Source organism: Monodelphis domestica, chromosome 1 (assembly GCF_027887165.1).
Source record: "Monodelphis domestica isolate mMonDom1 chromosome 1, mMonDom1.pri, whole genome shotgun sequence".
Taxonomy (NCBI): Eukaryota; Metazoa; Chordata; class Mammalia; order Didelphimorphia; family Didelphidae; genus Monodelphis; species Monodelphis domestica.
Window position 1 is genome coordinate 82,205,984 of NC_077227.1, and position 19,271 is coordinate 82,225,254.

The window sequence follows — 19,271 nt, forward strand, 5'->3', positions numbered from 1 at the left end:
GGGGGCAGCTGGGTAGCTCAGTGGATTGAGAATCAGACCCAGAGACAGGAGGTCCTGGGTTCAAATCTGGCCTTAGACACTTCCCAGCTGTGTGATCCTGGGCAAGTCACTTAACCCCCATTGCCTAGCCCTTACCACTCTTCTGTCTTGGAACCAATACCCAGTATTGATTCCAAGATGGAAGGTAAGGGTTAAAAAAAGAGTGCATCAATATACATCAACACAGCCCTCTGTTTGTACTTACTTCATCTGATACAAATTGTTGGTGCCTCTGTGATCAATATCATGGCAGAAAGCAGCTGCAACCATTGCAAAGGCTTCCAGATCTGTATAGTATTTCTTCAGTCCTCCTGTCTGTTTAAGGAAATAGAGTTGGGTTAATGGAAGTAGCCTGGTATAGTAGGAAGACATTTGAGGTCCCCATGTCAGTTTTGATATCTACTTGTTGCATCAAGTTGTGTAATTTGCTTTATTCTTTTGATACTCAGTTTCCCTATCTATAAAATGGGAATGAAAGTCTGCCTTGAAAGGTTGTTATGAGGAAAGTGCTTTCTAAACAATAAAAGACTATAATAATGTAAGTTGTTTTTATGATGATCTATTTCCAGAGCCAGTTTTTATGATGATCTACTTCCAGAGTCATAAATAGGTCAGGGCAACTGGGGCATTGTTCCAGGATGCCAAAATTTAGAGGGTGCTGAGAATGTTTACATTTATTCAGTAGCATAGAAACAATAGACCTCTGACTTTATTTAGCAAGAATAATTAGTTAAAAGGAGAACCTACCAGATGTTACATTTCTTCCTCTGAGTGTCCTGTTCCCTCCTACACTATCAGCCAATAGCAGTGGTTTCCCAAACACCTTCCCCAGGATCTCTTTCCACGATTTAGGGTTTCTCTCCTCCACCCCCAAACAACAATAACAACAAACACCCTGAATCTCTCTTTAAAAGTTTATTTGAGCACATGTTTTGTGCTGCTTATTTTACCTGGGAGCCATGATAACTAGTTATGGCTTTATCTGATATATAGGTTAGTTATGATAACCAGAGATTAGTATAATTCCAACCTTTTTGAGTATGAGACTTGCTTTTTAGTGTCAACAAAATTGTCATATCTAATATAATCTAATGATTATGGCTAATATGAAAATATATTTTACATGACTGTACATGTATAATCTAAATCAAGTTGTTTGCCTTTTCAAAGAAGGAGAAGAGGAGAGAAAATTTGGGACTTAAATTAAAAAAATAATGTTAAAAAGGTAATTCATTAAAAATAATCTGAGAAAATGAGTAACACTTTAAAATTAATTTTATTCTATTAATAACAACATTAAGGGGGCAGCTGGGTGGCTCAGTTGACTTAGAGCCAGGCTTAGAGATGAGAGGTCCTAGGTCAGTGATGGGCAACCTTTTGAGGTTGGTGTGTCAAAATTCGACAAAATACCTAGCATAACTTAGGTGGTGTGTCACTTCAAGAAAAAAAAATGTCCTTCTCAGCATGCAACCCCATTCTTCTCTATATGCAACCACATGCAGCCATGTGTCATTGAAAATGGCTATGTGTTTCAGTGCTGACATGTGTGTCATAGGTTCACCATCACGGTCTTAGGTTCAAATCTGGCCTCAGAAACTTCCTAGCTGTGTGACCCTGAGCAAGTCATTGACCTCTATTGCCTAGCCCTTATTGATCTGCTGCCTTAGAACCCATACACAGTAGTCATTCTAAGGCAGAAGGTAAGGGTTTAAAAAATAACATTACATACATTTGAAAAATAATCATTCATAGGCTCATAGACTTAGAGTACAAAAGGACTTTAGACATCATCAAGTCCAACTCAGTTATTTTATTTTATTTATTTTTTCCCTTTTTAATTTAAGATATTTTTCCATGATTCCATGATTCATGATTTTTCTCACCCCTCTTCCCTATCCCCTCCTGGAGCTGACAAGCAATTCCACTGGATTGCACATGTATCATTGTTCAAAACCCATTTCCATATTATTATTTGCAGTAGAGTGATTGTTTAACATCAAAACCCTAATCATATCCCTATTGAACTACATGATTGATCATATGTTTTTCTTCTGCATTTCTACTCCCACAGTTCTTCCTCTAGATATGGATAGTGTTCTTTTTCATAAGTTCCTCTGTATTGTCCTGGGTCATTTCATTGCTGCTAGTAGAAAAGTCCATTACATTCGATTGTGCCACAGTGTATCAGTCTCTGTGTACAATGTTCTCCTGGTTCTCCTCCTTTGCATCAGTTCCTGGAGGTCTTTCGAGTTCACATGGAATTCCTCCAGTTCATCATTTCATCACCATCAGATACCACAATTAGTTCAGCCATTCCCCAACAATGGGAACCCCCTAATTTTCCAATTTTTTGCCACCATAAAGAGGGCAGTTATAAATATTTTTGTACAAGTCTTTTCCCTTATTTCTTTGGGTTACAAATCCAGCAGTGGTATGACTGGGTCAAAGGGTAAGCAGTCTTTTAAAGTCCTTTGCGCATAGTTCCAAATTGCCCTACAGAATGGCTGGATCAATTCACAACTCCATCAGCAGTGTATTAGTGTCCCAACTTGGCCACATCCCCTCCAACATTTATCACTTTCCTTTGCTGCCATACTGGCCAGGCTGATAGGGGTAAGGTGGTACCTCAGAGTTGGTTTAATTTGCATTTCTCTAATCAAGAGGGATTTAGAACACCTTTTCATATGTTTATCGACAGTTTTGATTTCATTCTGTGAAAACTGCCTATTCATGTCCCTTGACCATTTGTTGACTGGGGAATGGCTTGGGTTTTTTGTAAATTTGATTTAGTTCCTTTTGAATTTGGGAAATTAAACCTTTGTCTGAGAGTTTTGTTATAAAAATATTCTCCTAGTTTGTTGTTTTCCTTCTAATTTTGGTTGCATTGTTGTTTTTTTTTTGTACAACCCCTTTTTAATTTGATATAATCAAAGTCATTCATTTTACATTTTGCAATGTTCTCTATATCTTGCTTGGTCTTAAATTCCTTCCTTTCCCACAGATCTGACAGGTATACTATTCTATGTTCACCTAATTTATTTATTATTTAATTCTTTATGTGTACCTTTCTGAATATCATATTCCAAGCCTTGTGGTCCTTTAGTATGGAAGCTGCCAGATCTTGTGTAATCCTGATTGGTGCTCCTTGATATCTGAATTGTCTCTTTTTGGCTTCTTGTAAAATTTTCTCCTTAGCTTGGAAGCTCTTGAATTTGGCAGTTACATTCCTGGGGGTTGTCTTTTGAGGATTTAGCATAGAGGGTGTTCTACAAACTCTTTCAATGTCTATTTTGTCCTCTTGTTCACGAACATCAGGGCAGTTTTCTTAGATAATTTCTTGTAGTATGATGTCAAGATTTCTATTTATTTCTGGGTTTTCAGGTAGACCAATGATTCTCAACTTGTCTCTTTGAGACTAGTTTTCATGGTCTTTCATCTTGAAAGTGAGATATTTTATGTTTTCTTCTATTTTGTCAGTCTTTTGATTTTGCTTTATTAATTCTTGCTGTTTTACGAGATCATTGGCTTCCAATTGACCAATTCTGGTCTTTAAGGACTGGCTTTCTGTTATAAACTTTTGATTTTTTTCTATGATCTTTTTGTTTTCCTTTTCAATTTGGTCTATCCTGCTTTTCATGGCTTCCAGTTGTTTAATTTTGGTCTCCAATTGGGAGTTCCTGTCCTTTAAATTGTTGTTTTCTTTTTGAACTGTTTCCCACTTTTCTTGCCAAAATTCTTGCATCTTTTTCATAAGCTCTAATTTAAATTCTTCAAGAGCTTGTGGCCAACTTCCATTTTTTCGAGAAGGTTTGGATGCATTTATTTGTATTTCTTCTTCTGCGATTTCCTCTGTAGTCTGGATTTTTTCCTCCATAAAAATTATCCAGGTTCAATGCCTTCTTCTTGTTCTTCTTGGTGTTGGAAAGTTGTTTTTCCTGGGCATTGCTGGCAATCACTATGTTGGTTTTTCCTTCCCTTTCCAGTCAGAAGTCTGAGTGAGGAAGGCAGGCTCTCTGTGTATGGAGCTAAGGAGGGCAGTTTTTGCCTGAGGCCACTTCTCGAGTTTCTGCAGCTTCCACTGCTTGTTGCCCAAGGTTTGTGCTCTTCAGCCTGCTAGGGTCTCAAGTTTAGCTGTTCTCTGGGGCAGATCCTTGGTGGTCCTAATCAGCTGCCAAAGACCTAGAATTGCCCCTCACTCACTCTAGAGGTGCCCCTCAGTTGTTCACTGATTCTAGCACACTGGCTCTGACTAGCACACTGGCTCCTTGTGTGGGGGATGGGGGAGGGTTGATCAGCTCCCACTTTGGTGGAAGCTATTTCACCCCCCTACAGTATGGAAATGCCCAAATCCCATGTACCTTCAATGCTGTCCCCTACTGTGGAGTCCCTTTGTTCATATGAATTTGGTCTTTTTGGCCTTTTGATGTAGTATATATCAGTAGGCGATGAGGAGAGGAGTCTAGCGTCTACACTGCCACCATGTTTACCTGGTCATTCTTTATATTTAAGTCATTTACCCAATTTGAATCTATGTTGGTATAGGTGTAAGATGTTGATCTAAACCGAATTATTCCCATATTGTTTTCCAATTTTCCCAGCAGTTTTGTCAAATAGTGCATTCTTGTTCCAAAATCTGGGATCTTTTGGTTTATTGAACACTAGCTTGTTGAGGTCATTTACCCCTACTCTATTCCATTGATCCACCTTTCTGCCTCTTAGCCAGTACTATAGTGTTTTGATGATCACTGTTCTATAATACAGTTTAAGGTCTGGTACTGATAGGCCATCTTCCTTCACTTTTTTCCCATTATTTCCCTTTATATTCTTGGCCTTTTGTTCTTCCAGATGAACTTAGTTATAATTTTTTTAATTCTATAAAAAAGTTTGTTGGTAGTTTGAGAAGTATGTCACTGAATAAATATATTAATTTAGATAGGCTTTTCATTTTTATTATGTTAACTTGTCCTACCCAGCAACAATTAATGTTTTTCCAATCGTTTAGATATAGTTTTAGTTGTGTGAAAAGTGTTTTGTACCAACTCAGTTATTTTACAAATGAGAGAACTGAGTCCAGAGAAGTTGTATCTTACCCAGGAACACACAGTCTCAGGCAATATTCCAACTCAAGTTTTTCTGACCTCAAATTCAGTTAAACTATCATCATTTTGCTATGTGAAACAAAGTCATGAGGAAGTAGCTTACATGGTGGATAGCATGTTAGACTTGAATGAAAGAAGAAATGGGCTCAAATTCCTCCTCTGTCACTTATTAGCTTTGTAACTCTTGGTAATTCAGTAAATTTCTCTGGACCTCAGTTCTGTCTTCAGTAAAATGAAGGAACTGTACTTGAGGATCTTTAAGATCCTTTCTAGCTTGAAAGTCCATGATCAGCCCTACTGGTGATCTCTTTCATCAAGTTTCCCTTCATGCTGAAATTCTGGCAGTCAGAAAGAAATTAGTGAGTCTTGAAATGCTAGAGAAATGTGAAATATTATTATTATTATTATTAATTATATCATCATCATCATCATCATCATCCTTTACTATTATCTGTAGGGTTCCTGAACCTACCATTAGCAGAGTAAACATTGTTTGTCCCACATTGAATCCATGTCGCCAGTTGTGATAGGTGACAGATCGGTAACCCTTTCTCACTGTGTACATCCATCTGGTAAGGACCTGTTGCAAAAAATAAAAAAGAAAGGAAAAAGAAAGAAGGAAAGAAAAAAGACCTTTCAGACTTTGGAATCTAACCCCCAAAGCCTAAGAAAGTCTGGTATGGTGTGATTGACAATCCATCTTATCTAAAAAAGGTCACTCAGTTTTGTTTAGGTAGGTTTCAGGAGAAATATTTGCAGTTAGTAATTCTTTTCAGCTAAAACCCAAACTGAAAATTCAGTTTCTAAACACAAAAGACATTTGGTTTGAGAACTATGAGAACTGCTATTTTTAATGATGAAGTAAATATCATCTGACCTCTACAGGCACTTTGAACTTTTCCACTGCTTTTATTTCAAAAAATAACTGGATCCCGCATTTAATCAATTCATGCTCCGTAATGGGGAAGTCACTGAAGTGGAATTCATAAAGTTCTACATCCTTGGGGTTCGGCAGTTCTTCTTTCTGTTAAAACAAGGATGATATTTTCCAGATAAAATTGACCTTTCAGTCCTTTTCATGCTCACAGATTTCAGACATTCACAGAGTGATAGAGATAACAGGAGTCCTATCTAGCTATGAAGTGGAGAGTGGGCCCTCCATCACAAAAACCTGGAACCAGGCTGACTCATATCTAAATATCTAAAATTGTTACCAGTCAGTGAAAGGCAGTTCTCTCTCTCTAGCCCCCTTGTTTTCTTATTGTTCCATTGTTAGTTAGAGAGTAACTATTTCTCAATTTAATTCAATTGAAGTATTTATAAAGTGCTCTGGTGGGTCAAGCACTAAGCTCCTGATAGTGAGAAGGGTTACAAAGGGCATAAATGAATAATCTTTGCCTTCTAAGACAGAGGCTCTTAACCTGGAATATATGAAGTTCATATACATCATCATGTGGTTCTCAAACCCACCATTTGTAGAGTAAACATTGTCCCACATTAAATCCATGCTGCCAACCTTTTCTCACTGTGTACATACATCTATTATATACATATATGTGTGTGTGTGTGTATTTCTTTTGTAATCCTATGAATTTTACTTAATGCATTTAAAAAAACCTTATTCTTAGGAGGCGTTATCATATTGCCATAGAGGTCCATGATACAAAAGAGGTAAAGGACTGGAGTTCTAGGAATTCATGTTCTACTGGATGAAAATAACAGATACAAAAACAAAGACAATATATTTACAAAGCAAATAGGAAGTAATTTGGAGAGAGCTAACATTTTGGGGTATCAAGAAAGATCTTAGGTAAAAGATAGCAATTGAACTGATCCTTGAAAGGAGTTAGGGATTTCTAAAAAATGCCTACTATATGACGAGTACAGTACTAGGCATTAAACAGAGAGAAGGAACAAATTGGGTACACCGATAATTCTAATAGTCTCAGAAGGCTTTGTAATCACAGTTTTGGCTGTTCTTTCCACGATTGAGGATCATAACCTATATACAACAGGTACTCCCACCTTTTGACTCTTCATAAATCTTCCACAGGAAGTCTTCCCCTTAAGCTGGTGCCTTTTTTTTAGTTCTCTTGACATTGTGTGGATACCACAAAAAGATGTGAGGAGTTCATGGCCTATCCCTCATTCTTATTATGTGATTGACCTATTTTTTTTCCATCATACATTTCCCTGATGGCAACCTTTAAGGGACTTCCCTTGTGCAAATTCTTCATTTATAATTTGTTGCTGATGACTAATACTTATGCACCTTTCAAAGTTCAGTATGTTCTCTACTAAGTGCTTCAGAGACATATAAGTACAACTGGATGAGATAATTGTTAGGTAAGTGGGGAAATGAGATGGAGATTTTCAGGCAGGATCTAAATTAGAAAAAAACCAGAACAGAATGAGAGGGCACTGGAATAAGAAAAGGGACACTGAAGCTAAGGTTACTATGAAGTTTAGCATTTTCCTGATTAAGAGAGAGAGAGAGATAGTAAGAGAGAAAGAGAGACAGTATGTGAAATATATATATATATATTCATTTATTTATATAATTTATACATATAGATATAGTTTATATATATATATATATGTATAATTAAACTAATGGTATCTTTGCCTAGAAGGACAGCATGGTATAATGGATAAAGGATTAGCCTATGAATCAAGAAGACCTGAATTCAAGTCCTGCCTCTGACACCAATTACTGGCTTTGTGAGTTTCAGAAAAATCACATTTCTCAATGGCTCTAGGCAACTAATCTAAGCTATTTAGTTATGGATGAATTTTTAAAAACTGTATTGGTAAATAGAATCTCCATACCAGGAAGTCTCCTACATGACTAAAAATCACAGATTTGAATAAAAAAAAAAAACCTTAACCAACCAATGGGTAGAGGGCTGTGGACTAGGGATCAAGCTTGGGACTGGCAGAGTAGAGTAAGGAAAGGCAGAGGAGGAAACTTTCCTAGAATATGATAAATTCCAGCCCCTAAAGTTCCCTTAGCCTCAAATATACCATCAATGTGGAGGCATCAGACTCCAAGATTCCAAGCCACAGGTACTATGCCACTGACTATATCTACATGGATTTGAACAAGTCACCAAACTCCTCTCTAGACCTCAAATTCCTTATTTATAAAACAAGAGGAATGGAGTCAATGGTCTCTAATATTCCTTCCAGATCTAAATTTATGATCCTTCTGAGTTTGAACTCTAGGTCAGGAGAATATGGCCTGGACCCCATATTCTGTAAGTTAATTATCATTGACAAATCTCAGCTCTCATCCAGTAGGTCAGACACGACTAAATACCAGAAACATTGGGAAAGGAAGGGGGTTTGCTTTCAGGTGCCATTAAGCCTAATAGACAAGCAGACCTCATGTTCCTAGCCTTGCCTGCAAAGCAATGTGCTTGAGCTGTTCCTTTTCTGAGGTCACAAAATCCAGGAGGAAATTGAGATGAGACTTCAGAGCTCTGGGGGTTTTGTTGAATTGATTAGATTTCCAAGCCTAGCCTGATAGCATGGATTAGGAGTCATGTGTCAACAGACAAAATGTACACTTCTCAAGTAACTACAATGGGAAATGCCTTAAACCACTGAATGTAGCTCTGTGTTCCTTCCTGAAAGGAAAACCTTAGAGACATCATTCGCTGGTTTTCCTTGTTGCACAATAATATGGGGAAAAAAATCAGGTGGGCTAAACTAGCTTCCTAAATGTGGTTGAGCCTGAGGAGTTAATTAGTAAGGAGTCATAAAGTGGAGGCTTTTATCAGCATGGAGAAGACTGGTGGGATTAGCCAGGGCAGAGTCTGGTAATTCCATTGTTAACTCTCTATGGAATAGAGTAAACATCTACATGGATAGCCTCTCCTGGAATGACTCTTAGGAGCCCAGCTTGGGACAGAAAAATGAGGGTGGGGTAGGAAGGAGTTAGAGAATGTTCTTATGTGGGTAGCATTTATGGGGGGCAGGGGAGGATCATTCTCCCATTCTCCTCTGATAGGGAACCTATTGTTAAATTTTTATCATAAGCGTTTGTAGTTTGGGGAAAAGAACAGAAAAAAAAATCCTTGTATTTGGCCCACAGAAAGGATGGAGGAGTAAGGGGAGAGACTAAAAGAGAGGGAATGAAAATGGGTGGGAATAAGTTAAAATAGAATGGATTAAATGTGCAAATATATTGGTAACCTCCACCACAAGATTAGATTTCTCCCTCCCTGATGAAGCCTATAGGGATCTTTAATTCTCCTCCATCTTGGAGTGAGTCGGGATGTACTAGAGGATTCAAGAGAGGTAATCCCTCTTTTTAAGAGGTTGTAGCCCAACCCTACCACATATATTTGTTATGCAGGAAGAATTAGTGTACCCCTAGAAGGCCTACGGCATAAGTGTTGGTAGAATTGTAGATGTAACATGTTATTTTTGAGTGCATATGCATTAATAGTTATTAAGTGGTGTTTTCCTGAAAAATTGCTATCCTATGCACTACCTTCATTTTGTTTTCATTGGATCTTTTTTCTATAACAAAAAAGTATGATTTAGAATCATTGGCTTATAAATGGGTTGTTCCAAATATTATTTTAGAATTGTTTGCTGGAGGCTTGGAACATATATCCTACATAAACAATACTTAGGTTCTTGGGATTTCCCGAAAAACTTGTTTTACTTGTAAGTATAATATATAATAATAAATGAGCTATAGCTCTAGTATGATAGAACCTAAATAGTAGGAATTATGGTCCCTCAGAAGAGATTAGCCAAGCCATCCATGAAGGAGAAAACAAATAGAAAAATAATGTATGTTATCCAACTTAAAATAAATAGTTAGGTGGGTAATCCAATGGATTTGTCGATCAATATATGTATTTTGGACAGTCAGAAAATATGGACAATGAATGATTTGGACTCAGAACTGAATAGGAAGAGAATTAAATTATATTCAGGGAAAATGATGAATGGGTTAATTTAAAAAAACATGGAAAGACCTACATAAAATTATTAAATGAGCAGAACCAAGAGAACATTATATACATCAACAGAAATATTTGAAGAATTGTGAATGTCTGCCTCCAGAGACAGAACTGATAAATAAATGACATCATTTTATACACACACACATATGTTTTTGGTCAGTTGATGCCTTCTCTAGTGTGAGGTGGGGTGAGAGGAAGAGAGAAACCTAAGAACTTTATGTAACAAGCAAACAAATAATTTTTTAAAGATTGCATTGGGGAAATTTTGCACTGAGTGCTTTCAATGATCCTAAATTGGATCCAGACACAAAAGTTGATCTTATGCTACCAATATTCCCTTAGACATCCTCCAATGCTCCATTGTGGGGATACAGGTAGCCTTATTTTCTCAAAGATCCTTCCAGGAAGCCACAAATTCAGGTAGGGATATTTTGCTAAAAATACTTTAATTATGACCCTAGTAAGATCAAGTTAGAAGTGAACATGGCTGGGAGCCAATATTTCTGCAATTGGAAGTCCCAGGAAGCAACTCACCAGTTAGATTAGGAAGGTTTGTATTTATATTCCCAGCAATTAGGGAGTCTGGCACATAGCAAATCCTTATTAAATGCTATATTTAACGTAATCTATTGGCTATTCTGTGACATTCTATCTTTTGTTCCTCATGACTGGTGTATAATTAGAAATCTAGAACCCTTGTACTCCATCTCCCAGAATTCTTTTCTTGTCCCAAGAATCCTTTTCCCTTCATTCACTTTAGCATCCTTACGTTATTGTGTTTAAGCTGTGTTTTTAAGAATGCTCCCTCATTCTTTTTCATGTGGGCAGCTGAGAGTATGGGTTTTCTTTACTGAGGTTTTTCTTCCCTTGCTTCAAGTTTTATTATTAATAAATCCTATAAATTTAATACTTGGAGTATTGAATATTAATTTTTAAAATTGACACTGGAATGTACTTCTTTATCTCCTCTTTTTAGGGTCTCTAACTTCTTTCAAGTATCAGTTCAAGTGCCGTCTTTTATAGATTGGCTATTATGATCCTCTTCTCCCAGTTGACCCTTCTCTCATAGACAATGTTTGCATATATTTTGTATTACTTGTCTTTGTATATATTATCTCTCCCTGGCAGAATGTAAAGTTCTTAAAGACAGGGATGGTTTGTTTTTGTCTTTATATCTCCAACTCTTAACAGGAATGCCTGGTACTCAGTAGACCCTAAAATTCACATTAAATGAATGAATGAATCAGTGCCCGAGTGAGTGAATCCTGGACAAAACAAATAGAGTGGTATGAACTATATCAGTATATTCCTAAATTGCATGTGGTTTGAACATCCAGAAGTCCTTACCCCATAGTATGCTTTTTATGTACCTAATATATGTACTGGACTACTACGGTTCAAATAATAGAAGATCTGAGTCCTGTAGGCTCAGTCTTTGATCAATAAGGGAAATCTTTCCCCACATTTTGCCACAGGCTAGTAGAGATGGTCTGGGAAGCTAGCAAATGACAACAGTAGTCATCTCTCTCTCTCTTTTATTTCTTTTAATATAAATAGAAGCCCTTTTGCCTCACAAAGCCACTAAACATAATATGAGAATACTTACCAAAATCTGGATGAGTTGTTTTTCTTCATAGCCTTCAGTAATATCTGTATTCAACTTATCTTTGTATTTCTAAAATATATAATATAATAAAATAATATAAAAATATAATATATATTATAATAATATAAACTATAAAAACAATTGAGACAGTAAATTTCTCTGGAGCAAAAATTAACTCCTACTTAATTCTTCCAATACTATTAATAATGAAAATGTTAGTGGGGTTTTTAAAAGGAGCCTGGTTTTGTAAGTTTCTAGGAGAGGTAATTTTAAAAAGAAAGAACTATTTTCTTTGCACCCTGGAAGAAATTTGGTGACTTAACTCATTGGAAAATGTCTCTCTTTTTTACCTTATAATATCATAGGTTGACAGGGCAAGCCTATACAGGTAGGACTGAAGCCAAGTGTATAAGGGTATGATTTTAAGTATTTCTTCATCCTCTTGAAGTGACTATTTTTAATCTCATTGCCTCAGAATTTTAATCTTTCCCTCTCTTCTCATGACTTTCATTCATACTCTCCTATCATCTATAGAGAGCAGCTATTTGGCAAATTTCCTCCTTATATCTAAAGCAGTAATTCTCAAGATATGATCTATGGACAACTGATGCTCCCCAAGGGTCTTCCAGTTTTTGTCTGAGCTGGTTCCTTGCAAGAAGAATATTTCTCTTCTGGAGCTTCATCATAGAGTTGTCTTCATGGGACCATGCTACCAAATTGTCATATGCTTATCCTATGTCATCTTTAAGAAATATATGTAATCTATACATATTTCTTTACATATAGATTTCTATGTGTAAGAGGGAGAAGTAGAGATCAATAAGAGGGAGAAGATCTGAGTCTTTAGAGCTGAAAGGTACCTCAGAGATGATCTAATCTAACCCCTTCATTTTACTTCTGAGAGAGCAGACATGGCATTTCAAGGTCATATAGCAAGTAAGTAGCAAAACTAAAACTTCTGGGCCTCTTAATACATAGTTCAAAGCTTTTTTCTATTAACAACACTGCCATTTAGTTACCGGCAATGGAGTCTTTTTTAATTTTTGTTTTTATTGTCATACAAGCCACATGAAACGTTTTGCCCATGATCACAAAAGGCAGAGTTTGAACCCTGTACTTCTACAAACTGGACATTCTATCCATTATTCCATCAAGTTTCTCATTCATATCACAGGATTATAGACTTAGAACTGTTTCACAGACAAGAAAACTGAGGTCCAGAGATGTTGTCATGTACCCAAGGTCATATTTAAAATAATGATTTTTTTTAGCCCAACTGCTATACATACAAAATGTTTTTTAGCCAATTAAAATAATTAAGTTTAAAATACATGCACATTTTTTTCCTAGCCAATTAAACAAATCCACACTATTTTAAATCATGACTAAGTAGGGTGACTTTTATAAGCAGCTATGCTTCTGTACTTGCTTTCTGAGATGTTTTAACAACTGGGATTTATGAGGGAAATGCTAGTTTTGAATTCAGAAATCTGGGTTAGAAATCCCATCTTTTTCATGAACTATGTGACTTGGAGCTTCTCTGGCCTGTTCCCAGTTCTGTAGAGAGAATAGGTTGTTCTCTTTGATCTGTAAAGTCCCTTCCAGCTCCAACATTTTCTTTCTCCCTCTGATTCAGGAGCTTGGAAGAGAAAAGGGTTAGAGTTGGGCAGTTGAGTGATGCTGTGTATAGAACACCAGACCTCAAAGATCTAAATTAAAATCTAGGCTTAGACACTAGCTATATGGTCCTGGACAAGCCACTTAAGCTCTGTCTCAGCTTCTTTATCTCTAAAGGGAAGATAATAATAAAGCTATGGGGGGCAGGTGGGCATCTCAGTGGATGGAGAGCCAGGTCTAGAAATGAGAGGTTCCTAGGTTCAAATCTGACCTCAGACACTTCCCAGCTGTGTGACCCTGGGCAAGTCACTTGACCCCCATTGCCTAGCCCTTACCACTCTTCTGCCTTGGAACCAATACACAGTATTGACTCCAAGATGGAAGGTAAGGGTTTAAAAAAAATAAAAAAATAATAATAAAGCCTACCTTTCAGGCTTGGTTGTAAATATTTGTAAAGCATATAGCTTTTCCTCCATTAGACACTATACTTTTTTATTTACCAATAACCCTCGAAAAGAGTGGGCATGACTTTGTTTAACCCTCAGCTCCTGAAGCCTGAGAATATAACATTTCACTGTATTTAATGAAATTCTATTGTAGACATTCTGGCTATTCCAATGGGTTTATCACAGAGGGATTTTTATCCCTGGTGGATCTCATCTTGCCCAGATTAGCTCGTCTTCATCCCTTTCATGAAAGGCTTCTGGTAGGAGAGAAATCACAACAGGGGCATGCTATTTCCCACTGCACTATGAATGTGCCACACCTCAACGCTAGGTAACGTGGGAATTCCAGGGAAAACAAGTAAGTAGTTAACTGGAAATCCAATCTCTACACTTACCAAAATAGACTCAATTTCATCAGCTGTGGCTTTGGTCTGGTACATGAGCATTTCATAAGCGATGTCCTTTCTGTTTTCAAGCTTATTCATTTTCTCATAGGCGTCAGTATTTAAAAGAGACCAACCCAGGAACTGTGTGAGAGTCTGAATTAAAAACAAACAAACAGTCTGCTTCTGGAAGGTAACTAGAAATAGAGATTCAGGTATGAAAAACATTGTGACCTCCTATAGTCAGTGTTCTCATTCTCTACCACCTGGTTTCTTGTCTTGATCAAGAAAGAACAATACTAATAATCAGTCATTAGGGTCAGCCTTGATGGTAGATTAGCGGCAGTTGGGAAGTACAGTAAATAGACTACCTGGTTTGGAGTCAGGAAGATCTGAATTCAAATCCAGCCTTGTGACTCTGGGCAAGCCTCTTAACCTCTATCTCACTAAACCTTCATCTCTAAAGTGGGGCAGAATAATAGAACCTACTTCTCAGAATTGCTGTAAGAAAAAAAAATATGTGATAATATTTGTAAAGCATATAATAAATAATGTTAGCTATTATCATGAGATGGATTCTCTGACTCTAATGTAAGGAATAGGACCCAAAGCCTTTTCTCCACTGTGGATTGCTGCCTGAAGTTTTACCACTAACACTCAGCACCATTCCCCTTCGTTTTAAGGCTTTGATTCCTCTTACAATGAAAAAAATACTCCTAGAAGAAGAGATATAAGTAATAGAAGCCTTAGTGAATGTGGAATAGGAGAACAGGTTTCGTTAGGGGAGATTCTGGGTAGATGGGAAGGCCTGGAAAGCTGGCGAGGGTACCACTGAGATTGGAAAAGTGGAAAGGGGAAGGGAGGTGGGGGGGGCTGTCATTGACTACAAACTTGGCCAATTTTATAAACAAGTAAGAACTATATAAATTGACAATCATTATTATTACTTACTACTCAATTTAAGACTGCCCCCAAGAGTAATATAATATACTAAATGTTAAAGCTACAAAGGAATTTTCACTTAGTCTTCTGAAAGATAATTTACTTTTCAAGTTAGCTTTCAATACCAGGATTTGGATAATCAGATGTAGATTCAATTCAATTTAACTAATATTTATTATGTCCCCACTATAAGCAAGACATTGTATTAGGTGCATACAAATCAAATAACCCTCAAGAAGGTTTCATTCTACTGGTGGTTTGGTTGTTAAATGCCTGGGTGTTAGGGGAACTCTACCAGAGGTAATACCAGTGTCTGTCACCAGTGGGGGGAGTGGGGTGCCCAAGGACTAGGAGATCATAGCTCTAGCTGGAAAGGGTGGTAAGGACGTTCCAGTCCAATCCCCCCTCACTGGAGGAAATGGAGATTCAGAGGTAATATGATTTGTCCCACGTCACACAGCTCTCACACTGAGAAAATAAGGGCTGGAAAATAACACATAATGGGAGTTTAGAAGGGAGAGTGAAATAAGAAAGACTAGAATGAGGCAGTCAGGAATTAAATTACCTACTTCACAACAGGAAGTAGAACTCTCTTCTCTCCATTCATTCCCTAATTTGAGGAAACATCCTGGCAAGCCCACGTTTTAAATTCTGACCATAAAATGTCCAGAAGGCTGGATCTGGAAGTAACAGTCTGGGAAGGTGGTTATTTTGAGCTTCTGTGAATCACCACATCATGAAGCTTTCAAAGGGAATATGAGCACACCAAAGCAATGATTAGACATTTACCTGCCTTAGTTCATAAAACTCACCTCCATGATTTGCTCATCATATTCATCAAAGGGCTTTGCATCTTTTCTATTGTAGAATGTCACGACTCCCACGATGTCTTCCTTCTTGTTGACTATGGGTAGGGAGAGGACATTATGGATGATCCAACCTGTTTCATCAACAGGTCCTTTCTATAAAGGATAAGAACTGTCATCATTTATTGACAGGCAGTGGGGAAGAAAAGCGTTCAGACATGGCTGAGGGACAGCTGCCACCCTGTCCTGACATGTCCTGAAGTGAGGATTCTTGGGAGACCAGACTATTTCTTTGAATGAGAAACTCCCACTATCCACAGACTCTTTTTTTTTTTTTAAGTAACCCTTCCCTCTTAGAATCAATACTCTGTACTGCTTTCAAGTCAGAAGAACAGTAAAGACTGGGCAATGGGGATTAAGTGACTTGGTCAGATTTGAACCCAGGACCTCCCATCTCTAGGTCTGGCTCGCTATCCAATGAGCCATTCAGCTGCTTCCTCCACCCCCACAAACCTGTTCATATAATTGCACTCAGAGCAGGCAGCAAACCAGATAGACAGGAGGGTAACAGAAAAACAAAACAAAACAACCCCCCACTAGACTGACCATCAAGAATTGTAGCCTGAGCTTTGCTACTAATTGTATGACCCTGAGAAAGTCACTTCACCTCTGTGCCTCAGTTTCCACCTAAGTAAAATGAGGATGCTGGATTAGCCAGTGAAGCTACCAGGTGCAATAGATGGAATGTTGGACTTAGAGTTAGGAAGAGATTAGTTCAAGTCCTGCCTCAGGCACTTATTGGCTATGTGGTTGGACAAGTCAACTTCTCTGTACCCTGGTTTTTGCATCCTATTTCACAGGGTTGCCGTGAGGATCATATGAGATAATTGTGCAAAGTACTCTGTGAACTAAAAGTACTAAATGGACGCTCGCTATTATGGGGATGGTCTCTGAGGTCCTTTCCAATTTTGGAAAGAAATGTTTCTCTGATTCTTTTCTAAAATAGAAACTGAGAAGAGGAAGATGACCCAAGAGAGGGGATGTGAGGAGAATTACTCAAATGTCAGCTTCACCCTTTCTCTTTGGATCCCGATCACCATTCTTGGGTCCAACAGTAACAACCTTCTTCCTTGGTCCTCAGAGACCTTCATTGAGCATCTCTCTCTCCCTTGTCATGTAGTAGTGTGAGATATGGTTACCCCACTGATGGGCTGTCTCCCCATGATGCTGTCAGTCCTCAAGGGCAGGGACTAGGCTTCACCTAACTTTCATCTCTTCCCAACATCTAGCTTAGTGCTTTGCTTTGGGGAGGGAGTTAATAATTATATATTGAATGATTTAATTGATTCTCATTAGGTGCAAATGCATTTAGGAAATCTGATCTTTCCTCCATCTTTGGCTCATCTTAGCCCCTAGAGGAATGATCTTACTGAGCAGTTTTGGTATGACCATGGCCCCACACAGACTTTGGTTATAAGGAAGAGTCACTTCCATCTAATGTTTTCATGCTTTCCACATGAATAAGCCAAAGCTTAGTAGGTGCCTTAGTTGTGTCCCCTGGGACTGAACAGACATGCATTTGTGTGTGTGTGTGTGTGTGTGTGTGTGTGTGTGTGTGTGTGTGTGTGTATGTGTGTTTCTGTCTGTACATGTTCATGACATTGATTTGCCTGGCTGCAGATAGTTTGGTTCTATTTTTAAGACAACAATGCCTATTCAACAAAAAGTCAACAAGCATTTATGAAGCCCCTACTACGTGCAAGGCACTGTGCTAAGCAATGGGAAAACAGACAAAAATGAAACTGTTTCTGCCCTTAATTCTATTGGGCAATACAGAAGATAATATACAAAGGAATTAGAGGAGGGGGAGATGGAGAAAGCTCCAAAAAATGGGGAGAACAGGAAAGGCTGATTGGAGGATTAGTACAGGAATTGAGGCAGGGAAGAAGACAGATTCCAAGACTCTGGGCATGGGATGGGTGAGGAGAGAAGACGGTGGAGGGATGGAATTTATATTTAGCACATTGCATAAGGGAAATGTGCATCATAAACATCGGAACAGCTGTGAAAAGTCTATTTCTCTGTGTAAATTATGTGTCCCTATAGATTATGTTTTATTTTATAAGTTATATATGTCTCTCTATGCTACAAGTTATGCCTATATGTTATATTATATATTTAAGTTATATGTCCATATATTATTAGTTATGTATTATAAGTTGTTTTTATTTATTATAAGCTGTTACATGTCTCATTTTATGTTATATAAATTATGCCTACATATAAGTTATATATCTTTATGTTTCTATAAGTTATAGATGTTTATATGTTATATATGTCCATATATTATAGGCTTAAAGAAAGCAAGCTGTACAGAAAGATTTGTAGTATAATCTTATTTTCCTATTCTGTTATATATGTGTAGAAGCTCATTTTATTTGTTTTTATTATATTCAGAATAAAAAGTGATATATTTTAAATTGCATGGAGGAAGAAGACAGAATCTTAAATCTAGAAGAGGGCTTGTCATCTAGCTTGGTTGTGGCATAGAATAAATGGAAGACAATAATATGAAACTAGATTGGAAAGGTATGTTAGAGGTAGATTATGGAAGATGCCATATGACAGGTTGAGAAAATTGTATTTTGTCCTGGGGGCAATAAGGAACCACTGGAGATGCCTGAGCATGGGAGTGACATAATCAAACTTTTGTAGTTGGAAGATTATTTTATCCATATGCGGTATGTTCTTGCTAAGCATTGACATGGGCTGAGTGTGTGTATCTGTGAGTTTATATGTATGTGACAATGAGGATTCCTAGATGTCCCAGACTGGCAAGAGAGTCACAAGTTTCACCTTTCTGCCCCTGGTAGCTGCTAGTCCCTGCCTCTGTCTGAGAGTGGATCCTCTATCTTGAGCCAGGAGCCTACTAAAAATAAAAGAATAAGTCCCAGATAGAATAATAAACCTTCTAACATCAATGTGAGTTATGTGTCTGAAGAATTAGGAAACAATGAATTTGGAATAAAATTCAAATTGGAACTCTGCTCCTAAGTGCATGTGTGACTTTGTCATATGGCTCCCTCTTTCTGTGCCTCATTCTCCTTATCTGTAAAAGGAGGAGATTGGACTAGCTGATCTCTAGGATACCTTTCTTCTCTAAATCTTATGATCTATTAAGAAGGCCATGAGTCTTATTATCCCCTGGGGTAGAGGAGGGAAGAAAAGGGAAGAGAGGAGGAAGGTGAAGATGGAGCTGGCTAGTACCTTACCTGAAATGTGAAATATTCATCAGCTGGTGCATTCACCATATTACAGATCTGCAAGGAGAAGAAAGAACCTTCAGAAATA

General features: G+C 37.6%; 1 protein-coding gene across 1 annotated transcript in view; it reads right to left on the bottom strand.

The window, feature by feature from the left end:
• Positions 1-19,271, bottom strand: part of PDE6C (phosphodiesterase 6C) — an 88,929-nt gene that overhangs the window by 53,800 nt on the left and 15,858 nt on the right. The window contains exons 8-14 of the mRNA XM_007478791.3: positions 19,193-19,240; positions 15,927-16,076; positions 14,185-14,328; positions 11,727-11,795; positions 6,016-6,162; positions 5,611-5,718; positions 245-354 (exon numbers count right to left, since the gene is read on the bottom strand). Coding sequence (XP_007478853.1) covers positions 245-354; positions 5,611-5,718; positions 6,016-6,162; positions 11,727-11,795; positions 14,185-14,328; positions 15,927-16,076; positions 19,193-19,240 — 776 coding nt within the window. The remainder of the gene's footprint in view (positions 1-244; positions 355-5,610; positions 5,719-6,015; positions 6,163-11,726; positions 11,796-14,184; positions 14,329-15,926; positions 16,077-19,192; positions 19,241-19,271) is intronic.